This window comes from Rhipicephalus microplus, chromosome X (assembly GCF_043290135.1).
Source record: "Rhipicephalus microplus isolate Deutch F79 chromosome X, USDA_Rmic, whole genome shotgun sequence".
Lineage (NCBI taxonomy): Eukaryota > Metazoa > Arthropoda > Arachnida > Ixodida > Ixodidae > Rhipicephalus > Rhipicephalus microplus.
Genome location: NC_134710.1, coordinates 107,468,974 through 107,488,555, shown reverse-complemented (window position 1 = coordinate 107,488,555; position 19,582 = coordinate 107,468,974). Strand labels below are relative to the sequence as shown.

Genomic DNA, 19,582 nt, shown 5'->3' with positions numbered 1-19,582 from the left:
TAAACTTGAAACGTAGTCGCATGATATATTACTCAAACTGTTTCCTTCAATGGCCGGGCTTCGTGCTACAGCGCCGCTGCTGGCAAGCGAAATTACAGCGCTTGTTGCCCACTTGATACACATACTCACAAATTATTTGAACTTGAAATTATACCATAAACACAGTTTATTATATTCCGAAGTACCGCAAATGCGCCTTATGTTGTTCCTGTGAACTAGTGTGTTTCTATACCAGAAGCATATTTATTCTACCAGTATATTTTGTAAACTGGTGTTCTTACTATACGTCACTCTCTCTGACTGAATCTTGTTTTTTATACCTCTGTTTGCACCTGGCAACATATTTTTGCACTAGATTTTAAATCTTTGTTAAAACAAAACATCTACAGCTGCCTCTAGAAGATTATCGTGTCATGAACAACTCATTGTTTTTTCGCTTAGCACATTTTCGTAAGATGGGCACTAGTTATTGCGTGTACGTGGCTGTCGTCCGGGTGATTGTTCGTGCCTAATAAACTCAGTTGCGAGTTGATCGTCCTTCTTGTAAGTCGATCCTGTGTCCGTTTAGGCGGCGTATTCACGGATAATTTTCCGCTCGCCATCCTAGAAGGAATTCGACTGTATGGAAATTTCGGATAGCTGTTACATGTTCGCAGTGTGATGTGCTTCCTATACTACACTTGTTCCGACTCACTCTCAGTGACGTACTCTTTTCCGCGTTCCGCCTGCTCTGACATGGCGTCTTGTGATGCGAAGGTCGCGGGAATGCTGATCTACTTTATGGTGACTGGCACCCACCCGTTCGGCAAGTGCGACGACGACTGCCAGTCCAACATTGCTCGCGGTAGAGTGGTCGCCAGGCCCGTGAACGTGGAACTCGACGACCTCACCCACCACCTACTCGCGCTCGAGCCAGAGTACCGTCTGACAGCCAGCAGCGCCATCAGGTAAACGCCGTCGTAACTTGCTTTTGTCCCGAAGCTTACGTGAAGAAAAAGGTGTGGAGCCAGCGCTGGTCAATGCGCGCTAGATCAGCTTTAGTTTGCACTATAATCGAAGCCGATATTTTGAAGAGGAAACGCCGTCATACGACTTCTACTTGGGCCACCCCTGTTTAATGGGCCACATGGTGGTATGACCGCTGCCTTTTCTACTTGATGTCATGGGCGCTCCAACGTGGTGGCTTAGATGGCGTCAAAGCGGTACAATCACGTGGCTATTAACCCGTTTCAGCGTGATAACGATGTTGCTGGAACGCTGTGAGGTCTCTACATGAAAAACAAATGAACTAGCGTGCGATGTAGTCCTAACACTCAAGTGACATGACCAAGCTCGCGTCCCCTGTTTTGGTGCTTCGATGTATTATACGTCAAGGCAAGCTCTTCATAGACTCAAGATTGCATCCAGGCGTTGACACCGCACACTGGTCTTTTTTATATCTTTCATATAAGGCAGCCTCCATTTTGTATCACACCATCTGCGTAACCATAATAACCAACGGAGTCTTGACTGTACGACAGCTTGGTTCCGATTGATGCTGAAGACATTAAGCATTTGAGCACATGCAGCACATTCGGGCAAATGCCCCATAGACATTATATATTAACGTCTGAAGGTTGCGTGTTCCGCTGCTGGGATAGGAACTCCCCTGCCCTGGAGAATGTGAAGCTTGTCAAATTAGATGATGCGTCTATTAGCGAATAGCGCTGTGTTAACGCACCCTCTTCAGGTGCAGTGCACGTGTTAGCTGACGCATGTTTATTTTTGACAGGAAATAAAATGAAGTGATCAAGTGGCATAGTGTTTCAAATTATGTGAATTTCCAGAATGTTAAAGCATTTTGCAGTCATATTTCGATGCAGTTTGTATTTCTATATAAACTAACAAATTATTGAAGTTACTCACATCTCTGATGCGAAGTTAGATGCGCTGGGTTTCGGGAGAAGTAAAAAGATATCCAAGTTGACGAAAAATTAACTTGTGCATTTACATAGAGCCAGCGGGTCTTCTCTTCTAACGCACTTAGTCACATCACGATCGCTGAGTACAAGATTCAAGAAACAACATCCTACAGCACTAAATATGCCTTACGGCGGAGTGCCCAGTGTTTGCTGAAAAAAAAAAACATGATGCATAAAGCTGACAAAAACTTATTGGCCCAAGCTCGCAACAGAATTTGCGCTTTATAAATTCCACTTGCGTTCAGCTTTGGCTGCGCGAACAAGGGGCCTGACAGCGAAGCCATCAGGGTACACAAAGTTCTGATTTGTTTGCTGAAGCTACGAGTGGCTCCCACGGAACCACCCGATTGCCACAGCACAATAGAAAATTTTAGACCCAAATTAAGTTTTTATCATCATCATCATCATCATCATCATCATCATTCACGTGTCTGAAACTTGCGCAAACCTCAAAGACAACGTGTAAAAACGATGTTTTTGTCAAAGTTGCAAGCTCTGCGAAGTGAGTCTTGTGATGGTTCCACGTTAAATAGGTCAGTTATTGGTGCTGTGGTTCTTTCCCGTTTCATTTTAATGTCTTCGAAGGTCATGAAATGTACTGGACAATGGCGCCATATAAATGGGTGACTTTGTCGTAAGTGCGATTAACTTTATGACGCATGTTATCGAATGTCCGTGAGGTTAGTGAACCCTTCAAAGTTATGTCGTGATAGAGTGCTACAGGAACCTTGTTTAAGTATCCGTGTAGTGAAAAAGTCCGAAGGAATCCCGTCTGGTCGGAGACAAACATAGTGCAAAATAACAAAAACGCCGACCAAGGTGAAATACACAAAAGTTAAAAAGACGTTTCGGCTCCTCACGCGGGAGTCTTGTTCACAGGGCTCTGTGAACAACTGTGAACAAGGCTGTGAACAAGGCTCCCGTGTGGGGAGCCGAAACGTCTTTTTAAGTTTTGTGTATTTCACCTTGGTCGCCGCTTTTATTATTTTGCACTAAGTATCCGCGTGTATTTAAGTATCCGTGTACTCCCTCGATTAAGATAACCATGGAATTTGCGCCCTACATGAAAAACACCGTCTCAATGTTCGCGTGATGGGTGGATATTTTGTATTTAAGAAATACAGTGTAAAGAGCTTGTGTTTCATTCTGCTGGATATTAGGATCTCAATTTCGTCCAGACAAAACCTAAAGCATATTTCTGGTTTCCTCGTTCACGTGAAATGCGCAGCATTTTGGACTGCGCGACTGGTACAACTGAGCCTGCGTTACGACGTCTTGCTATACACGTTTAGCGCGGGTTGTATAGATTAGGCTGGTGTACTCTCCGTGTAAATATAGCAGCACAAGAGACACAACGTTGCGCTGCGTTCCATCTGACGGAGCCGAGATATGCTGAGACATTCAATGCATTTCCGCCTGACGTCAGTCCGATGACAGCATTCTTCGCGACACTAAGGAGGATGAAGGGAGCATTGTGTCATCCCCGCATGCTATACGCTATCAAGAGGCAATCGGCGTTCCATGTTTCCTAGAGTCGGTTTCCTGCTGCGTGCACTCTACAACACTTCAAAACGAACTCGAGCCAAACAAATATCTGGCTGCTTTGACGTTCGTATGAAACAGGATGCACGCGATGCTTCTCTCGTGTGTTGTACGAGCGCCCACCGTAACTGCACGCGTGCATTCACTGTTGCAACTTTGGCAAAACGTCGGCGGCACTACGTTCTTGCGACAGGAAAGTGCAAACATGCAAAACAAGCTGTTAGACATGCGCGCACGCCCAGTGACCTGTGTTTCTTGCGTTGTATGAAGACGCTGAAGCTGTTCTGAATGAATGTTGCGTGTTCGCTATACATGTAGGATGTGGCGCATGGTCAGCGCTAATACGCTGTGAATTGAAATAGGAGAGGTACTGGAAGAAAGCAACGTGGAGAGCTAAGTAAGAAGCATCGTGCAGTATTCTGAGAGTCTTTTCATTGAGTTCAGGTTTACGTTTCGGTAAGTTTCTGCGGGGAACAAAGATGAGATAGGATACGGAGATATACAATGACTTTCAAAGCTTTGCGTAATGATAGAACGTGGTTTGCACTGTCGGAATAAATAGTGGGGCTTACCGGTTTGAAAGATCCCATTTGGTTATGAGGGGCGTCACATAGCCGAGGGCGTCCGATTGATTTCTGCCATTTTCTTTTTTTAAGTGCGCCTGAATCGGGGCACACGAATGTGTTTTTTTTTTCGTTTAGGGCGTACCAGAATTTCGTCATGACAGCCAGAAATCGAGTTAAGTATCGTGTGACCGGCAGCGCAACGCTATATAGCAATATAGTACGATCTGTCAAACATATATATTGTTTTTCTTCAAATATTGTTTTTTTCTAGATTATTGAGGTGCCTGCTTATTCACAGTTTAGGCAGAAAACCTCGGTAGTGCATAACTTCTGTACGTTATATTTACCAGAGAAAACTAAAAAGATAAGAATCTATCAAAAATATACAATCTCTGAAATGTTGTTCTCCAGTTGTGTTTGGATCTATTGAAATGGCTATCATGATGAAAGCATTACGATAAGGCGAGGATATGATATGAGAAACACACAATACACACAGAAAAATATCGTTTTGCACTGCTTACATCATGATGTTAAACCAACTAACACAGTTTCGCACGTTATTGCAAAACAGCCTTGAAAACTGGTGCAGAAAATTTCGTCAGCGTTGCTTGCTTAGATGCTGACTTTGTCTTTGCTTCTTTAGGTGGTGTTGTTTCTGATGGCCTTGTTTAATTGATTGATTGATATGTGGGGTTTAACGTCCCAAAACCACCATATGATTATGAGAGACGCCGTAGTGGAGAGCTCCGGAAATTTCGACCACCTGGGGTTCTTTAACGTGCACCCAAATCTGAGCACACGGGCCTACAACATTTCCGCCTCCATCGGAAATGCAGCCGCCGCAGCCGGGATCCGAATGGCCTTGTTTAAGCTACAAATGTACTCGTAATGAGGTTTCACTTCGTCGCTGTTCTTGTTCGAGTAACCGTTGTAGTATCGGGGGTTTGAGCAGTTGCCTTCATCGAAATTCCTCGTTTTGTTGCGAAAGTTGGTGATATACACGTCTTTAAGCATCATGAGTGACGGTTTCTTTGCACGATGATGTGATCAGTAGATGGTCGGTAGTCGATGAACGACTGCAGGGCTTGTCTTGTGATGAAAACAGTGTGGCAGACTGATGAGAAAGCTGCCCAGAGGGTTGCGATTCGTCACTCATAATAGATACTTATGTCAGTGCGCAATGTGCCTATTTTGGTGGATTAGAAACGTTAGTAGTGCTTCGGCACTCATTGTTACCACTGGAAAATGAGAACAGACAATGCTGGAGCCAGTTCGGGTGTCTCATGTCTCTCTTTTTTCAGTGTTATTGAGCTGAAAACTTTTGTCGAAAGATTCTGGTCTCAGAAGTTAGGGTGTGGTTCAGTTATATACAGATTTGCAAGCTCGTCAAGTGTAAATGGTCCGGTCTTAACAAACTTGCCATGAGTTTTATTAGCGATACTCACGTCAGATAAAGTCATGCCATGTCGGTCATGTATGGGACACGAATTATCAAATGATTTGAGTGGTTCAGTAATAACACCTGGAGTCTTATGGGACATTGAACACGTTAAAAATACCGATTTCGCAGCCGACGGAAAAACCCACCGTTGGTTCGCTCTTTTGGCAAAATGGTTTAGATGCTTTTCGGTAAGCAGATGCTTTACTTTGTCTGTTGGGGCGTGCAAGTTCTTAGTCGGTGTCCGAATAAGTGACGTATATTCAGACAGATCATAAGGTGGTACAACAGTGAAATTGTTTCTCTGGGGTCTTCTTGGTTGGAAAATACACTTATTGCGGGAAAACTTCTCGTAACTGTTATGGGCGAGTTGAAAAGCCTCCAGCTGGTGCGTTATGGACAAGTCTTTATCTCATTTTAGAAATCGGATGATCATTTCCTCTTTGGTTTTTCCATAATTCGTTCTTTTCAAATACGTGTGTCAGATAAAACTTAAATGCCTCACTGATGACGTATTCGTTGAAGTTGGCTATGATCTCGTTTCCGTTCATGATGCAGCGGTAGCCTGGCGTTCGAAAAGGTCGATGAAATCTTATACGGACGTATCCTCCGCAGATCCTGTGTACTTCGGGATGTGGAGGTCTATCAGTGATGCATCCATGGTGCTAGTCGCTGCGTAAAGCGGACATTCGCTTCTGCAGTCCACCTACGATCAAAGCGTCGTGTTGAGGGCTTCTTTGATGATGCGTAGGAATTCCGGCACAGAGACAGCACGCGATCTTGGGCCAGCTGTCCTTTTTCTAGCTTTATTTTCCTTCTCTTCGCCCATATAGCTCCTCGCGCACTGTAGCCCGGATGCTGTTAGTCATTCGTCACACTCGGTCATGACTGCGTGCGTGGAGCTGCTGGCAGTGCTTCAGATGGACGGGGTTAACTGTATTGTGGTGGTCGGCCCCAACCACACTGGAAGTTTGTCGAAATTGATCTGGCGGCCGACATTGGCTACGTCACCTGAGTCGTTCGCCATGTGGCGGGGAAACTGGGTCTTGGTTGGTCCCTTTGTCGATGATGACTCCGGGGAACGACATTGACTGGCGTAGTGGTCTACGACCTTAGCCGTGCTGCGACGTTTCAGACAAAGCAGTTCGATTTTTCTTTTGTGGACAGAGCAGGCAGTCTCGCAGTAGTCGAAGTTTCCTGCAGTGATGCGTTGTAGAGTCCCATTTTATTGGTGATGTTCCTGGCGGGTGGTTTTGGCTGGATTGACATGGTGGTACGTTGATCCCGTAATGCTTCCCTTTGTCTCGCCCCATTTTGAAAGACAGAGCACGGACTGGTGGATACGGCAACGCAACGTCTAGCACAATACGTGGCAATCTGTGCATTTCGCAGTGGGTCTAGAGGTGAGTGGGTGTCCTACTCGATTCCGGCATCAGCGTAGAGTGAAGTTCTCACGCTTACCTGTAACTTGGCTGGGGCTTTTGCAAAAATTTTGCTGTTGGTCTATTTAACGTAAGCAATCCATGAAGCCTCGCTGCGCACAGGCGGGAGAACATCGTCGGATGCCGTTGCAACAAAATACGTGAGCTGCGCATGAAGGTGTTCGAGGAAGTTGATCTCTGACTTCTCACATGCCTTCGTGTAATCGGATTCTTCTCTGAGCAAGTCATTAGGGCTCTTACGCTCGGTCAATGAATGCGTTGCACACAGATCACAGATCAGCGTCCGTCTCGTCAGATAAAGTGTTGGTGGAATCTCACAAACTATGTGACAGAACGTCCACTGAGATATGGGTTGTGCATCCAAGTGCTCAAGCGATGGTGAGCATGGGTACAGCTTTCCTGATCGATATAAATGCCAAAAGCTCTCTACCATGTGCATGGGTGTTTTGCCACCGGTACTCAGGCAGAGCCACAGCGTGGCTTTAGTCCGCTTTCTTCACCAGGCCCATCTGTAGAGATGTCTGAAGGCAAGCAATAGCACGCAGTTGCAGCCTCGCCTGAACTCCGTCCTCGGGGAATATCGAGCTGGACTCACTCGAGTCGCAGGGAATCCGGCCGACAGCGGCAGTCATGGCTGCATTCCATTCTGCTCAGCACTGCTGCCTGATGTCTTTGTACCTGTGCCATGCCACGGCACCATCCCGAAAGCGGTACTCAGCCACACTCAAATTCTGCTGCTCGGTCCAAGCATTGCGAGCTGCGCAAGCATTCACAGTCACCACCCACTCATCAGCGTTATTATCGATGTCGCGGATCTCTTGTATTTCGCAGGTGACTGGCGATGGCGCGATGGTGCGATAACCGGCGAAAATCCAGAGATCGCTAAGGCGAAGCAGACCAGCTGGTCCGAGAGCTGCATGAGGGCGCCGCGGAGCGACATCCCGGCCGTAGACTAGCGTGTTCCGCGGCCCTTCAGGCGCGACACTTCGATCGCCCTGGCGTTTTCTACGTAGATGTCTCGGGCCCCTCCCCTCGGCACACTTCACGGCCGCCGTGATTACGGGGGGGGGGGGGGGGGAACAAGTCGATGGACTCTACTTTACAGCCAACACTGTGACGTAAGCTGAAGAGGTTGCCATTGCTTTGGCCGCCTCGCATCCCACCTCACACACCATCCTGACGGACTCGTACTCGGCCTGTTCGCAATACCTTCAGGGTTCCATCGCCCCACTGGCAGCTCAACAACTTCGGCCAGCCTCTTGGCACTTTAACCCTTACCCCATTCGTATAGTATGGACCCTGGGTCACTGAGATTTGCCCACCAACGAGGCGGTTAACGCCGCTGCCCGTGCTTCTCTCATCCGAGCCGTTGCCCTTCTATGTCCCGAGTCGGAATCTGGCAAAACGAACCTGACGCGCTTTCGCGAAATTATTGCCTATTACCGGGCTTCGCGTCGCCTCTACCCGGACCCCGTACGTGGTTTGGAGAAAGCGGACGAGTGAATACTACGCCACCTCCAGACGAACACCTATCTCAGTCTGGTGGTCGCCAGGCATTTTTTTCCGGAAATCAGTTCCACCTGCTCGGCCTGCCAGGTCCTGGCTGACACCTACCACGTCGTCGCTTCGTGCTCCACCGACCCCCTTTCTATCTCACCTTATTTTTCTCCCAATCAGAGAGGCTTGCGAAGAGTACCTGCTTGGCTGCTCAACACTCCTTGGTGAGGCACGCTCGAGCAGTGGCCAACTCCATTTGCCTCCCAGAATAGGGTCTTGCCACTCAAACATGCGATATGCCGCAACTCTCTGGTACATTTTCTGTAAGAAAATGTTTTCTACCACCAACAAGATTTGCGTTGCTCGGGTGGGCTCGCCTCCACGTCATATGAGGTGGCTACATCCGGCATATCATCAGCGGCGTTCAATGCCAGAAGAATGGCAGGGAACAGTGCGGTGCTCGTCGCTGCCATTGCACTAACCGTGACGAGTTGCGCGATCGTACACCGCTGGACCATGGTGCTATCCGTTTATTTGCACGTGGAGCCCGCAGAAATGTCCGAAAAGTAGGAGATCATCCTTGCACTCACTGGAGTGATATCCATGTCACACGGAGCTGGTATAGCGCCCTTCAACATCTCAGGTGTCGATATGTTTCGAGCATGAGGTTAATGCCTCGGGAAGCATGAGCAGCGTCACCGGGCAACAGGAGGCTGCGCGCCGTCTTAATGGCAGCAGGATAAACCTGCCCCACCAAAGAGGCTCGGATGCCGTCCTCAAATGGTGGAGTAGGTCCTACTGGCTGCAGTAGGGTCTTGGTGTTCATGAGCAAGAAAGCATGGACGGCGTTCCTCAGATGCGGAGACCCTGCTGCCGATGACCCACGAATGCAGATGGCTTCAGCCGGGAGGTTTCGTAGTCGGACTGCGCCATAGCAAGAAATTATGACACAGCGATAACACCCGATCCTGGGCCAGCTGTTCTTTTGTTAGCTTTGTCTTCTTTCCCTTCACCCAGCTTGCTCCTCGCGCACTGGAAACCCAAATATATATATAGTGCGCCGACCATAGCAGAAAGGAAGAGGACAAGGACGATCGGGTGTGCACGATGTGGCACGTGGCAGCGGCTGTCAGTGGGCAGTTGCGGCCCGGCTGGGTTCCGGTCATAAAGAAGGGTCCTGGTCTGGCTCCACGTTTTCTCTGCGGGGTTCTAGGCCGAGTGGTCTCGAAAACCCCTACGATATATATATATATATATATATATATATATATATATATATATATATATATATATATATATATATATATGTGTGTGTGTGTGTGTGTGTGTGTGTGTGTGTGTGTGTGTGTGTGTGTGTGTGTGTGTGTGTGTGTGTGTGTGTGTGTGTGTGTGTGTGTGTGTGTGTGTGTGTGTGTGTGTGTGTGTGTGTGTGTGTGTGTGTGTGTGTGTGTGTGTGTGTGTGTGTGTGGCCGATTAGGTTGCTGCAAATGCATGAAATAGGCAGTGAATCATTCGTTTTTAATATTTCACACAGTAAGAGTACACAGGCTCTACATCCATTAATAGAATATTTCTAGCAATACCATCGCACAACAGTGTGGCAAAACATTTGCGTGTGAGTGATGTTTGGCTACAAATGCGTGGCTACACGAACGACTCAAGTGCGTGGTCCGCTGCTCTGTCTTTGTCTTTTTTGAAATAAATTTTACTTCAATTTCTATCTCCAGCATGTACAAACGATGAAGTAAGGTATTGGTAGAATGTATCGTGAGACAATTTGAAAAATATCCTTACTTTTAACAGCGACTAGAATGGTGGTTCGAGGACCACTATCGAATACTGAACATTTCATGCGAAGGCCGCGGGGGAATAGTATACTATTAAATTCGGTGTTCACTGAAAGTGCGCATAGTTTACAATCTCTTTGTGGTCAGTGGGACGAGTAGAAACAAGGCCCGAGGCCAGAAATGTTTTTGCGGGTGGGGCCCACCTGTTAAACCTTAAAAAACACGTACCTTTAAGTAATTTCTTCTGCAAAACACACCCTTATATATATATATATATATATATATATATATATATATATATATATATATATATATATATATATATATATATATATATATATATATATATATATATATATATATATATATATATATATATATTTTTTTTTTTTTTGAGGGAAAGGGCGGGTGCTTAGCCCCCCTCCCTACCTTACCTTAGCTATGGGCCTGGTAGGAACGCTCGTATTACGAAGCAAGGCCAGCGTGCGCAAGCTGCAACTCTGGTGTTTCAACAGTTTCAACCTAGTGTGCAATAGAGCACATCTTCAAGACAAAAGGGCTACGTTCCTACTGACTACTGGCTACGTTCCTCCTGACGTGGAGCGTAGCCAGGTGCATATTCGTAGCAAAACACGAGATACTTCCTTGTAATCGACAAGATAAATCTGTATGGAGCGTGGCTATAGAGCTCAATTATGGCGGGTCCTCTATAACCTGTATGAGCGCCACATAGAGCTTATGCATGCTAGAAGATTTGTCCTTGTCTTATGCGCTCAATGAAAAAGGGAACTCTCACTTTTTGGTTTGGCAATTCAAGAAACAAAAAGTGCACAATTCATGTGAAAGTTCGCGGCAGCAAAAAAAATTGTGCTATCCTTCTCTATTACAAGGCGTCTGAAGCGTGGTTGCTTCCTTTTGGTTTGTTTTGCCTTACAGAACGCTTTTTGCTAGTATTCATCAGAGTATATATAACACTTGTGTGTCACTCTTCGCAGGCATCCAGTATTTTGGGGTCCACGGAAACGGGTCGTTTTCCTATCGGCAGTAGCAGTTGAAATGGAAGTCCGGAAAAATGATGGGTAATTATAATATACTTATCTGAATTGCGGCCATTGAAATTGAGCTCGGAAAAGTTAACGAGGCAATAACGTCATTACTAATGACGTAACCTAAAGTATTATTCAGATTATTCACACTTGAAATTGGCAATCTAAATACACTAGCTTCGAGTGAAATATTCCTAAATTGGCGAAAGAAACAATGCTATTTGTTTTTCAAACGGCGTTACTCCTATGCCCTTTATCGTGTCTGCACTTACCAGCCCTGACTGATAAGCGTTTGCTCATTCTCTTAAACCCAAAATCACTTCGTTCGTTGAACAAGCATTGGTATAACATAAAAGTTATGGGAAGACTATGGTTATGTTTCAGAATCATGAGCGGTGTCTTAACAATGGCACTATCGTATCTCCTTTTTTCCTTGCAAGTGTCACTTGCGCCGCAAATATTTTGTTAAGCTATGCAGCAACTCGCCCAACGTCACACGCTGCTAAAGCACTTTCAATGGCTGGGCTGGTCAGGTCACCATAAGGGGCTTAAAATTTTCTATGAATGAGTGAATTGAAATTAAAATGAGTGGCTTAAAATTTTCTATGAATGAGTGAATTTTCTATGAATGAGGGCAACCTCATCTTGCTGGGTTAGATACCAATCGGGATGCACCAATTACGTACAATGAAATTACAAAGCACTTTTTACCTGGAACGCCCCATTTTTCCACCCCCACATCTGAAACTTAACCGACCGCAGGCATTAACCCTACGCCTATTACAGACACACACATACCCAAACGTTGCCACGCTTCACGTTTATTATCCCGATGCGTACCCCAGCGACACATGCCCACCATGTGGACACACAGCGAAACTCGCACACATGCTCTGGGAGTGTAGAAGAACTCCTCCCGACTCTGCCTCAAGAAAGTGGGAGAGGTCCCTCAGGAGCTCACTTCTCGCCGACCAGCAATGGGCCGTCCAGCAGGCCCACGAAGCGGCCGCCAGGTACTCCCTGTCGGTCCCTACGTGGGAGACGCCCGCTACGCGCTAAGCGCGTCCTGCAGGACTGAAATAAAGTTTTTTCATTCCATTCCAATGAGTGAATATTCACGAAACCAAACCTCCGCCACCACCTATGCCAAATTCTCAAATCAAAATAATAAAAGCTCCAGGACAGTAGGCAGTGCTTTGCACGAAATCACGTTCCGACAAGGCGATGTGCATACATTCAAATGTATGCCTGTCGCTATTGGACTTGCTATGCCATGTCTTTTTGTTGTTGTTGTTGTTGTTGTTGTTGTTTGGCGTTCTCGAGTGTTGCCGAGCGTGGCACTTTACCAACTCGTGGTTGCTGAGAGAGTGTGAGAAAAAGATCCCCCCCTCCCCCGCTGGCACCGTTCCAGGACAAGGACGGACGAATGGTTGGTAGCCGCGAGCATGAACCCTTAAAGGCTTTCTCCTTAAAAATTTCTAACGCGAATCACAGGGCTCCGAGAAAAAAAATACGAACGGTACGGGTGCTACTATAACAAGCTCAGTGAAAGCGATCGTTTGACGTACTACATCTCGTCCGGTCCTGTAAATTATGACGAAAAGAAAAGTTCGCCATGGAAACATTAACAGGCATTAGTTTTGTTATATTGCAAGTATTTGTTGTTATATATAGATAGCGCTAGCTAAATTTTGCCAGAATTGAAAATATGCTGACGCACTCTATGACGACCCGACCAAATAAATGTTGCTGACGGCATCATTTATTGAGTCAAAGTATTGTTGCGTTCTGCTTACTTGCTTAATTAGGCAAGATTAATAATCCAGCTCTTGATACAACGAAGCTAGGCAGAAGACACAAAAGGACAGAGCGCTCTGTCCTTTTGTGTCGGTCTGCTCGGCCGTTTCTTCTTCCCCGTAATGCGCTATACAAGTTCAAGTACGACGAACCAACTTGCCCAATCTTCAACACTCGAGGTGCGCTATCGCAATTCTACCACCATTGTCCCTATCCTGTCAGCTTTTGAGCAGCAACACAACCGACGAAATGCCATGGTAGTTTGCACGCGGAACGTTAGGAAGTGCTGCAATCACGGCGCGCATAAGCGCGCAAGCGAGCAAGTAACGTGTTTTTTTTTTGTATTTTGCGGGCCTATGCAGTAAACAGATAATCACTCATGCTAAGTATCTACAAAGTTAGAAACAGTCTGATCGGACATTTTGCAAACCAATCTAGAAATTTTCGCTGGAAACTTCTGCCTAGCTTCGTTGTATCAAGAGCTGGATTATTAATCTTGCCTAATTAAGCAAGTAAGCAGAACGCAACAATGCTTTGACTCAATAAATGGTGCCGTCAGCAACATTTATTTGGTCGGGTCGTCATAGAGTGCGTCAGCATATTTTCAACTCTGGCAAAATTTAGCTAGCGCTATCTATATATAACAATAAATACTTGCAAGATAACAAAACTAATGCCTGTTAATGTTTCCATGGCGAACTTTTCTTTTCGTCATAATTTACAGGACCGGACGAGATGTAGTACGTCAACCGATCGCTTTCACTGAGCTTGTTATAGTAGCACCCGTACCGTTCGTATTTTGTTTCTCGGAGCCCTGTGATTCGCGTTAGAATTTTTTAAGGAGAAAGCCTTTAAGGGTTCATGCTCGCGGCTACCAACCATTCGTCCGTCCTTGTCCTGTAACGGTGCCAGCGGGGGAGGGGGGATCTTTTTCTCACACTCTCTCAGCAACCACGAGTTGGTAAAGTGCCACGCTCGGCAACACTTGAGAATGCCAAACAACAACAACAACAACAAAAAGACATGGCATAGCAAGTCCAATAGCGACAGGCATACATTTGCATGTATGCACATCGCCTTGTCGGAACGTGATTTTATGCAAAGCACTGCCTACTGTCCTGGAGCTTTTATTATTTTGATTTGAGAATTTGGCATAGGTGGTGGCGGAGGTTTGGTTTCGTGAATATTCACTCATTGGAATGGAATGAAAAAACTTTATTTCAGTCCTGCAGGACGCGCTTAGCGCGTAGCGGGCGTCTCCCACGTAGGGACCGACAGGGAGTACCTGGCGGCCGCTTCGTGGGCCTGCTGGACGGCCCATTGCTGGTCGGCGAGAAGTGAGCTCCTGAGGGACCTCTCCCACTTTCTTGAGGTAGAGTCGGGAGGAGTTCTTCTACACTCCCAGAGCATGTGTGCGAGTGTCGCTGTGTGTCCACATGGTGGGCATGTGTCGCTGGGGTACGCATCGGGATAATAAACGTGAAGCGTGGCAACGTTTGGGTACGTGTGTGTCTGTAATAGGCGTAGGGTTAATGCCTGCGGTCGGTTAAGTTTCGGATGTGGGGGTGGAAAATGGGGCGTTCTATGTAAAAGTGCTTTGTAATTTCATTGTACGTAATTGGTGCATCCCGATTGGTATCTAACCCAGCAAGATGAGGTTGGCCTCATTCATAGAAAATTCACTCTTTCATAGAAAATTTTAAGCCACTCATTTTATTTTAATTCACTCATTCATAGAAAATTTTAAGCCCCTTATGGTGACCTGACCAGCCCAGCCATTGAAAGTGCTTTAGCAGCGTGTGACGTTGGGCGAGTTGCTGCATAGCTTAACAAAATATTTGCGGCGCAAGTGGGGGAGAATATAGGGGGAGACTATCGTGTTTTTAGCGTTATCAGCAAGATAGCGCAGTGAGCGCGCGGCGGATTTCATCTCTCCCGCGTATACTTTGGCCCGCGCATAGAATAAGGGGGGTTTACGCTCAATCGCGCACCCTTATCTTGCAGTAGGGAAAATTGTACGTCTTGGCTAGCATTTGAGTTCCGTAGGAACGATTCTGTTGTAGTTACCGGGCGCACAGAGGTCACTGCAACCGTTGCACATCCTCTGTTTGCGAAAAGGGCGCGCTTTTCAGACACAGCAAAGTAACAACTGAGGCGCTTATTCGCGTTAATCTGTACCTGTGAGTACGTTTCGTGCGTCTTTTGTGCGTGAGAATAGGCGGGGCGCGTTTAAATTTTATTTTCGCTATGCGCGTGACCTTCCAATTTTAGGCTATTGCGTTCACTGCTTCCCATTTGCGGCAAAGCTGTGACTTTTTTTTCTTTTAATGTGATAGCGTTAAATAACTTGTTTCGCGGAAATTCCGGCGTCGGCGTCGGTATGGGCATTACTGGTTGTGAGTGAAAAATCTTGTTGTCCATGACCGAATAATCAAGGAAGATGCCAATCAAATAAATAATAAAAATTCGCCGGCCCGAGTGAGGATTGAATCAAGGCAGTTTGCGTGGCAAGCAGATGTTAGTTCTACGCAGGCACGCGTCTGCTTTAAAATGCAGTGAAAATAACTGTCATGCTTTTAAAACACACGAGTCCTGCATACAGGCTTCACAACACATGTAATATCGCAGTAATGTTGCATGGTACAAACGTACATTGCTATCGGGCGTCACAACATGTGATTATCATGCCGACTTTGTAGTTCAAAGATGGCCTTATTTGTACAAAAGACAGGCGCGTTACTGAGCGTATTCCTTCAAGACCACGTGGTGGGTGTGTAGCAAGTTCGAAAACATTTCACATGCGTGATAACTGCTCGTGGTTTGAAGCATGCTACCGATTACACAGAATGCAGCCATATTCGAAAGCTTCACTAATGCAAGACACTTCAAGCTTTATTGCTTGCATTGTGGTAATGCACAATCAAACTTCTTGAGTAACACCATACAGTAAAAAGCATATATAGTAAGCTCATATCAGAACAGCGCAAAGACGATTAGCGAAGAAATAGTGAATGACGCGAGCACTGGCTGACTGCTGGTTCCTTCATTTATTTTATGCATTGAGTGGTTCAAGTACGCATAGGGACAGGATATCGCTATCACGTTCAGCTCTTAAAGGCGAAACTTCAGAATTCCGCCCCCCCCCCTTTTTTTTGCTTCGTTGGCATCTGTAGTAAGCAGAAAAAGAAAACAATTAATACTAAAAAGTTCAAAACTGAGAAACTGTCTAATCTGTCGTTCTCTAAACTGATCTACAACTTGGTCATTAAAAGTTCTTGCCCGGCTTCGTTGCATCCAAAGTTGGCTAATCAATCTTGCTTAAGTAAGCAAAAAATAAGCGGAACACAAAAAATACTTTGTGCTAATCTATGCAATAGTCTGCAATATGTATTCAATGACGTCGTCTTGGAGTGCGTCACCCTATTTTTAAACTCCGGGGCTCCAAGTCTGTTCCGTGAATGTATCCGACCGGAGCTGTCTAGTCTTGCAGAATGTAAGACCACGCAAATTTCTGACCGCAGCGGAGGCTGAGAACCCTGTATGTTGCATCTCAAAAACAGTTTACTTCGCACATTTACCACTAAAAAGCGAGAGACCAGATGCAGTTCATTACGTAAAACAAGTCATCGTTCTATTTTCATTTTTGCGACCACTGAAAAAGTTTATATTCGTTCGGAATCAACCATAATGTCGCTAGGAAGGTAGTGCTGCGGTGAAACATGCCCCCCCCCCCTTCTCAATACCGCTCATATTGGAGAGCCATGTGCAGGCCTATGCATTTTATCCTACACTGACGTGTAGCTCGTGCATGAGTTAGCTTGTGCGCAAAGGAACATGCTTCACTAAACATTTATTAATAATGGGCACCACGTTCTCTTCAACAGCAACACCGAAGGCATACTGCGGCAGTTCAACTTGGCTTGCAGCTCTTTTAAGAATTGGGTAAGTGTTCTGTGCATTTGCCCATCGGTATGTGGTGCTACGTATAGCAATACACAATCCGTGGCTTCATTTTTTTTTTCATTCATATGCTTAGACGTCTCAGGTTCCTCGAGAAGTGATCGAGGACGCCTTCCCAAACATCGATCCTCCTCAGGACGCGCTCGGTCTTCTCAGGCTCATCAAACGCTGCACGTTGGATTTCGACTCAATGTAAGAGCGTTCACCACTCTCGATTTGCTAACTTCAGTTTATTAGTTTTCAATACGCAACGTTCTCAAGTGAAGTAAAGGTGCTTCAGACACAAATTTTGAATATGCATTAAAAGCATAACTTGGACCTGCATTTGGAAATTTAAAATACTGCATACTATCTCGCAAGATTACGCACTAGATCTTTAACTGAACTGAAATATTAGCGTATAGTTTTTGTTACGCCTACCCTTTCTACTCACACAAAGCCAGCACGTGCATGCTACTTACTGCTTGCCAATCACACTTATCACAATGTCATACAATGATACATATGTACTACCAGTTATGGCCTGACTACGTTAAATGCTTAGCACATAAGTTCATCTTAAGGAAATTCACCGTCATTTTTAATGTGAGAGCCATTTTGTTCGCTATTTTGCATCATTTACTTCAATTAGTTCGCTCTTATTGGCTTAGGTTGGCAAAAAATATGGAGCTAACATACTCATTCAATAAATATTGCCAATTTCTCTCCTCGTGTTTTGTTATCAACCCGTTTTACTGTCAGTAATTCTCAGCGCAAACCACGCCGACACTGTTCGAGAAGCTTCGGTACGGCAGTAGATCATTTTGTTAAAATTACGCCCACTTCGTGAACAGTGCAGTTTATTCTGTAACCCGACAACGCTAGAATATTCAGTGGCAAGTGTGCAAGTGCCGACACGCCTCGCCACTTGTCAGTTGATCGACGGCCGACGCTCTGTTCGCTGCTATCAGTACTAGTGTGTCGCTGTAATCTTACTTTCCTTTTACGTGGCCACAGGTTAGGCCGAATATATAGATTACTCTTCACAGTACTGTCGGCTCCCCTTCGTCGACGTAATGACCCCGTGACATCTGGTGGAGCTGCTTACCGTCCCATGTACCGAACACCACCCTGCAGCCATGAGCCAAGCCCACATCGTGAAGAGGACGTTGAAGCCAACCTTGATCAGTGGGCAAGCCGCAGGCAGTGAGGGCTACATGCAGAGCACGGGACACTATCCGACTACAATCGCAAGCCCAAGGCCGCCACCACTACAGCGAGCACTATGACCTCCCGTGTGCCAACAACTGCCACGGTGGTAATGCAGCAGCCGAGAGAGCCACCGACCTGGTTGAAGAAGCGGACACCTGGCTGAAAACGTATGACCGAGTGACCGCCTTCAACCTAAGGGGCTCAGAATAAATAGCTGCGTCGCGTCTACTTTTACCGGGAAGATGTGGCGAGGACCTGGTTCCATAACCACGAATCGTCACCTCAAACCTGGCGCATTCCTTGAAACGTTCACGGGCCTCGCCCGAAAAGAGACGGCCACTTCTTTGCTGGAAAGACGGGTGCAGCTTCCGAATGAAAGGGCCACAATCTTTGCAGAAGTGATGATTCGTCTGTTCCGGCTCACCGACCCTGACATGAACGAGGAGAAGGTCCGTTTGCTTCCGCGAGGAGTTAAGCAAGACTTCTTCATTGGGCTGGTGTGGAACCGTCCCGACACAGTCCAAGAGTTTGTGTCGGAGGCTACGACAATTGAGAAAACGCTCGAAATGCATACCCGCCAGTACGATCGCCGATCGACGCAACACATTGCAACTGTTCACGCCCTCGACTCCGACCACATACGTGAAACAATCCGGCAGATAGTGCGGGAAGAGCTACGGAAACTACTGCCTTTTTCACAGCCCCAAGTGGACTCGATGGCCGACATTGTCCGCGAAGAAGTTCGGCAATAGCTTGGAGTTTCCGAAGTACCGCAGCCTCAACCGCACGCTATGAGCTACGCTGCTGCAGCCAGCCTGCCGCTACGTCCCGCCTCCAGGCCCACGCCAAGACACCGCACCGCTGAACTTCCGTCGCCAGACGCCGCCGCCACCACCACCGCCGCCACCCTAACGTTCTCCTCTCGGACAGCGCTACACATCAAAGAAAACGGATGTTCGCCGCGCCCCTGACAACCATCCCCTATGCTACCTCTGCGGGGAGGCCGTTCACACCTACCACCGCTACCAGTACCAACAGATGGGGCTCCGGGGATTAGCCGTCAAAGCCCCGCGTCCGTAGCTGGGCGAAAGGCTTTGTGACATCGCCGATTGCATCGCCGGAGTGGCAAGAACGACAACCATACCGTTCTGCGTCGCCGGGCCGGTACAACTCACCACACCGCCGGCCGTACATTGGCCTAATCCGTGGCTTGTCGCCTAGCCCGCATTTTTCAGAAAACTGAGGGCAACAACCGATGGGTGGGTGGTTGCTGTACGACGAACTACCGAAGATCCTCCGCCGCCGACGACAACGCCTCGACGAAACCTTAAAACACCACGGTATCTAGAGCG

At 46.7% G+C, this 19,582-nt stretch overlaps 1 protein-coding gene across 1 annotated transcript in view; it reads left to right on the top strand.

Annotated features, from left to right (window-relative positions):
* The first annotated feature begins 762 nt into the window (after positions 1 to 762).
* The window catches only part of LOC119175678 (uncharacterized), a 33,471-nt gene continuing 14,651 nt past the window's right edge, over positions 763 to 19,582 (top strand). Inside the window, exons 1-4 of the mRNA XM_075881258.1 lie at positions 763 to 947; positions 11,232 to 11,315; positions 16,964 to 17,021; positions 17,116 to 17,231. Coding sequence (XP_075737373.1) covers positions 766 to 947; positions 11,232 to 11,315; positions 16,964 to 17,021; positions 17,116 to 17,231 — 440 coding nt within the window. The 5' untranslated portion in view covers positions 763 to 765. The remainder of the gene's footprint in view (positions 948 to 11,231; positions 11,316 to 16,963; positions 17,022 to 17,115; positions 17,232 to 19,582) is intronic.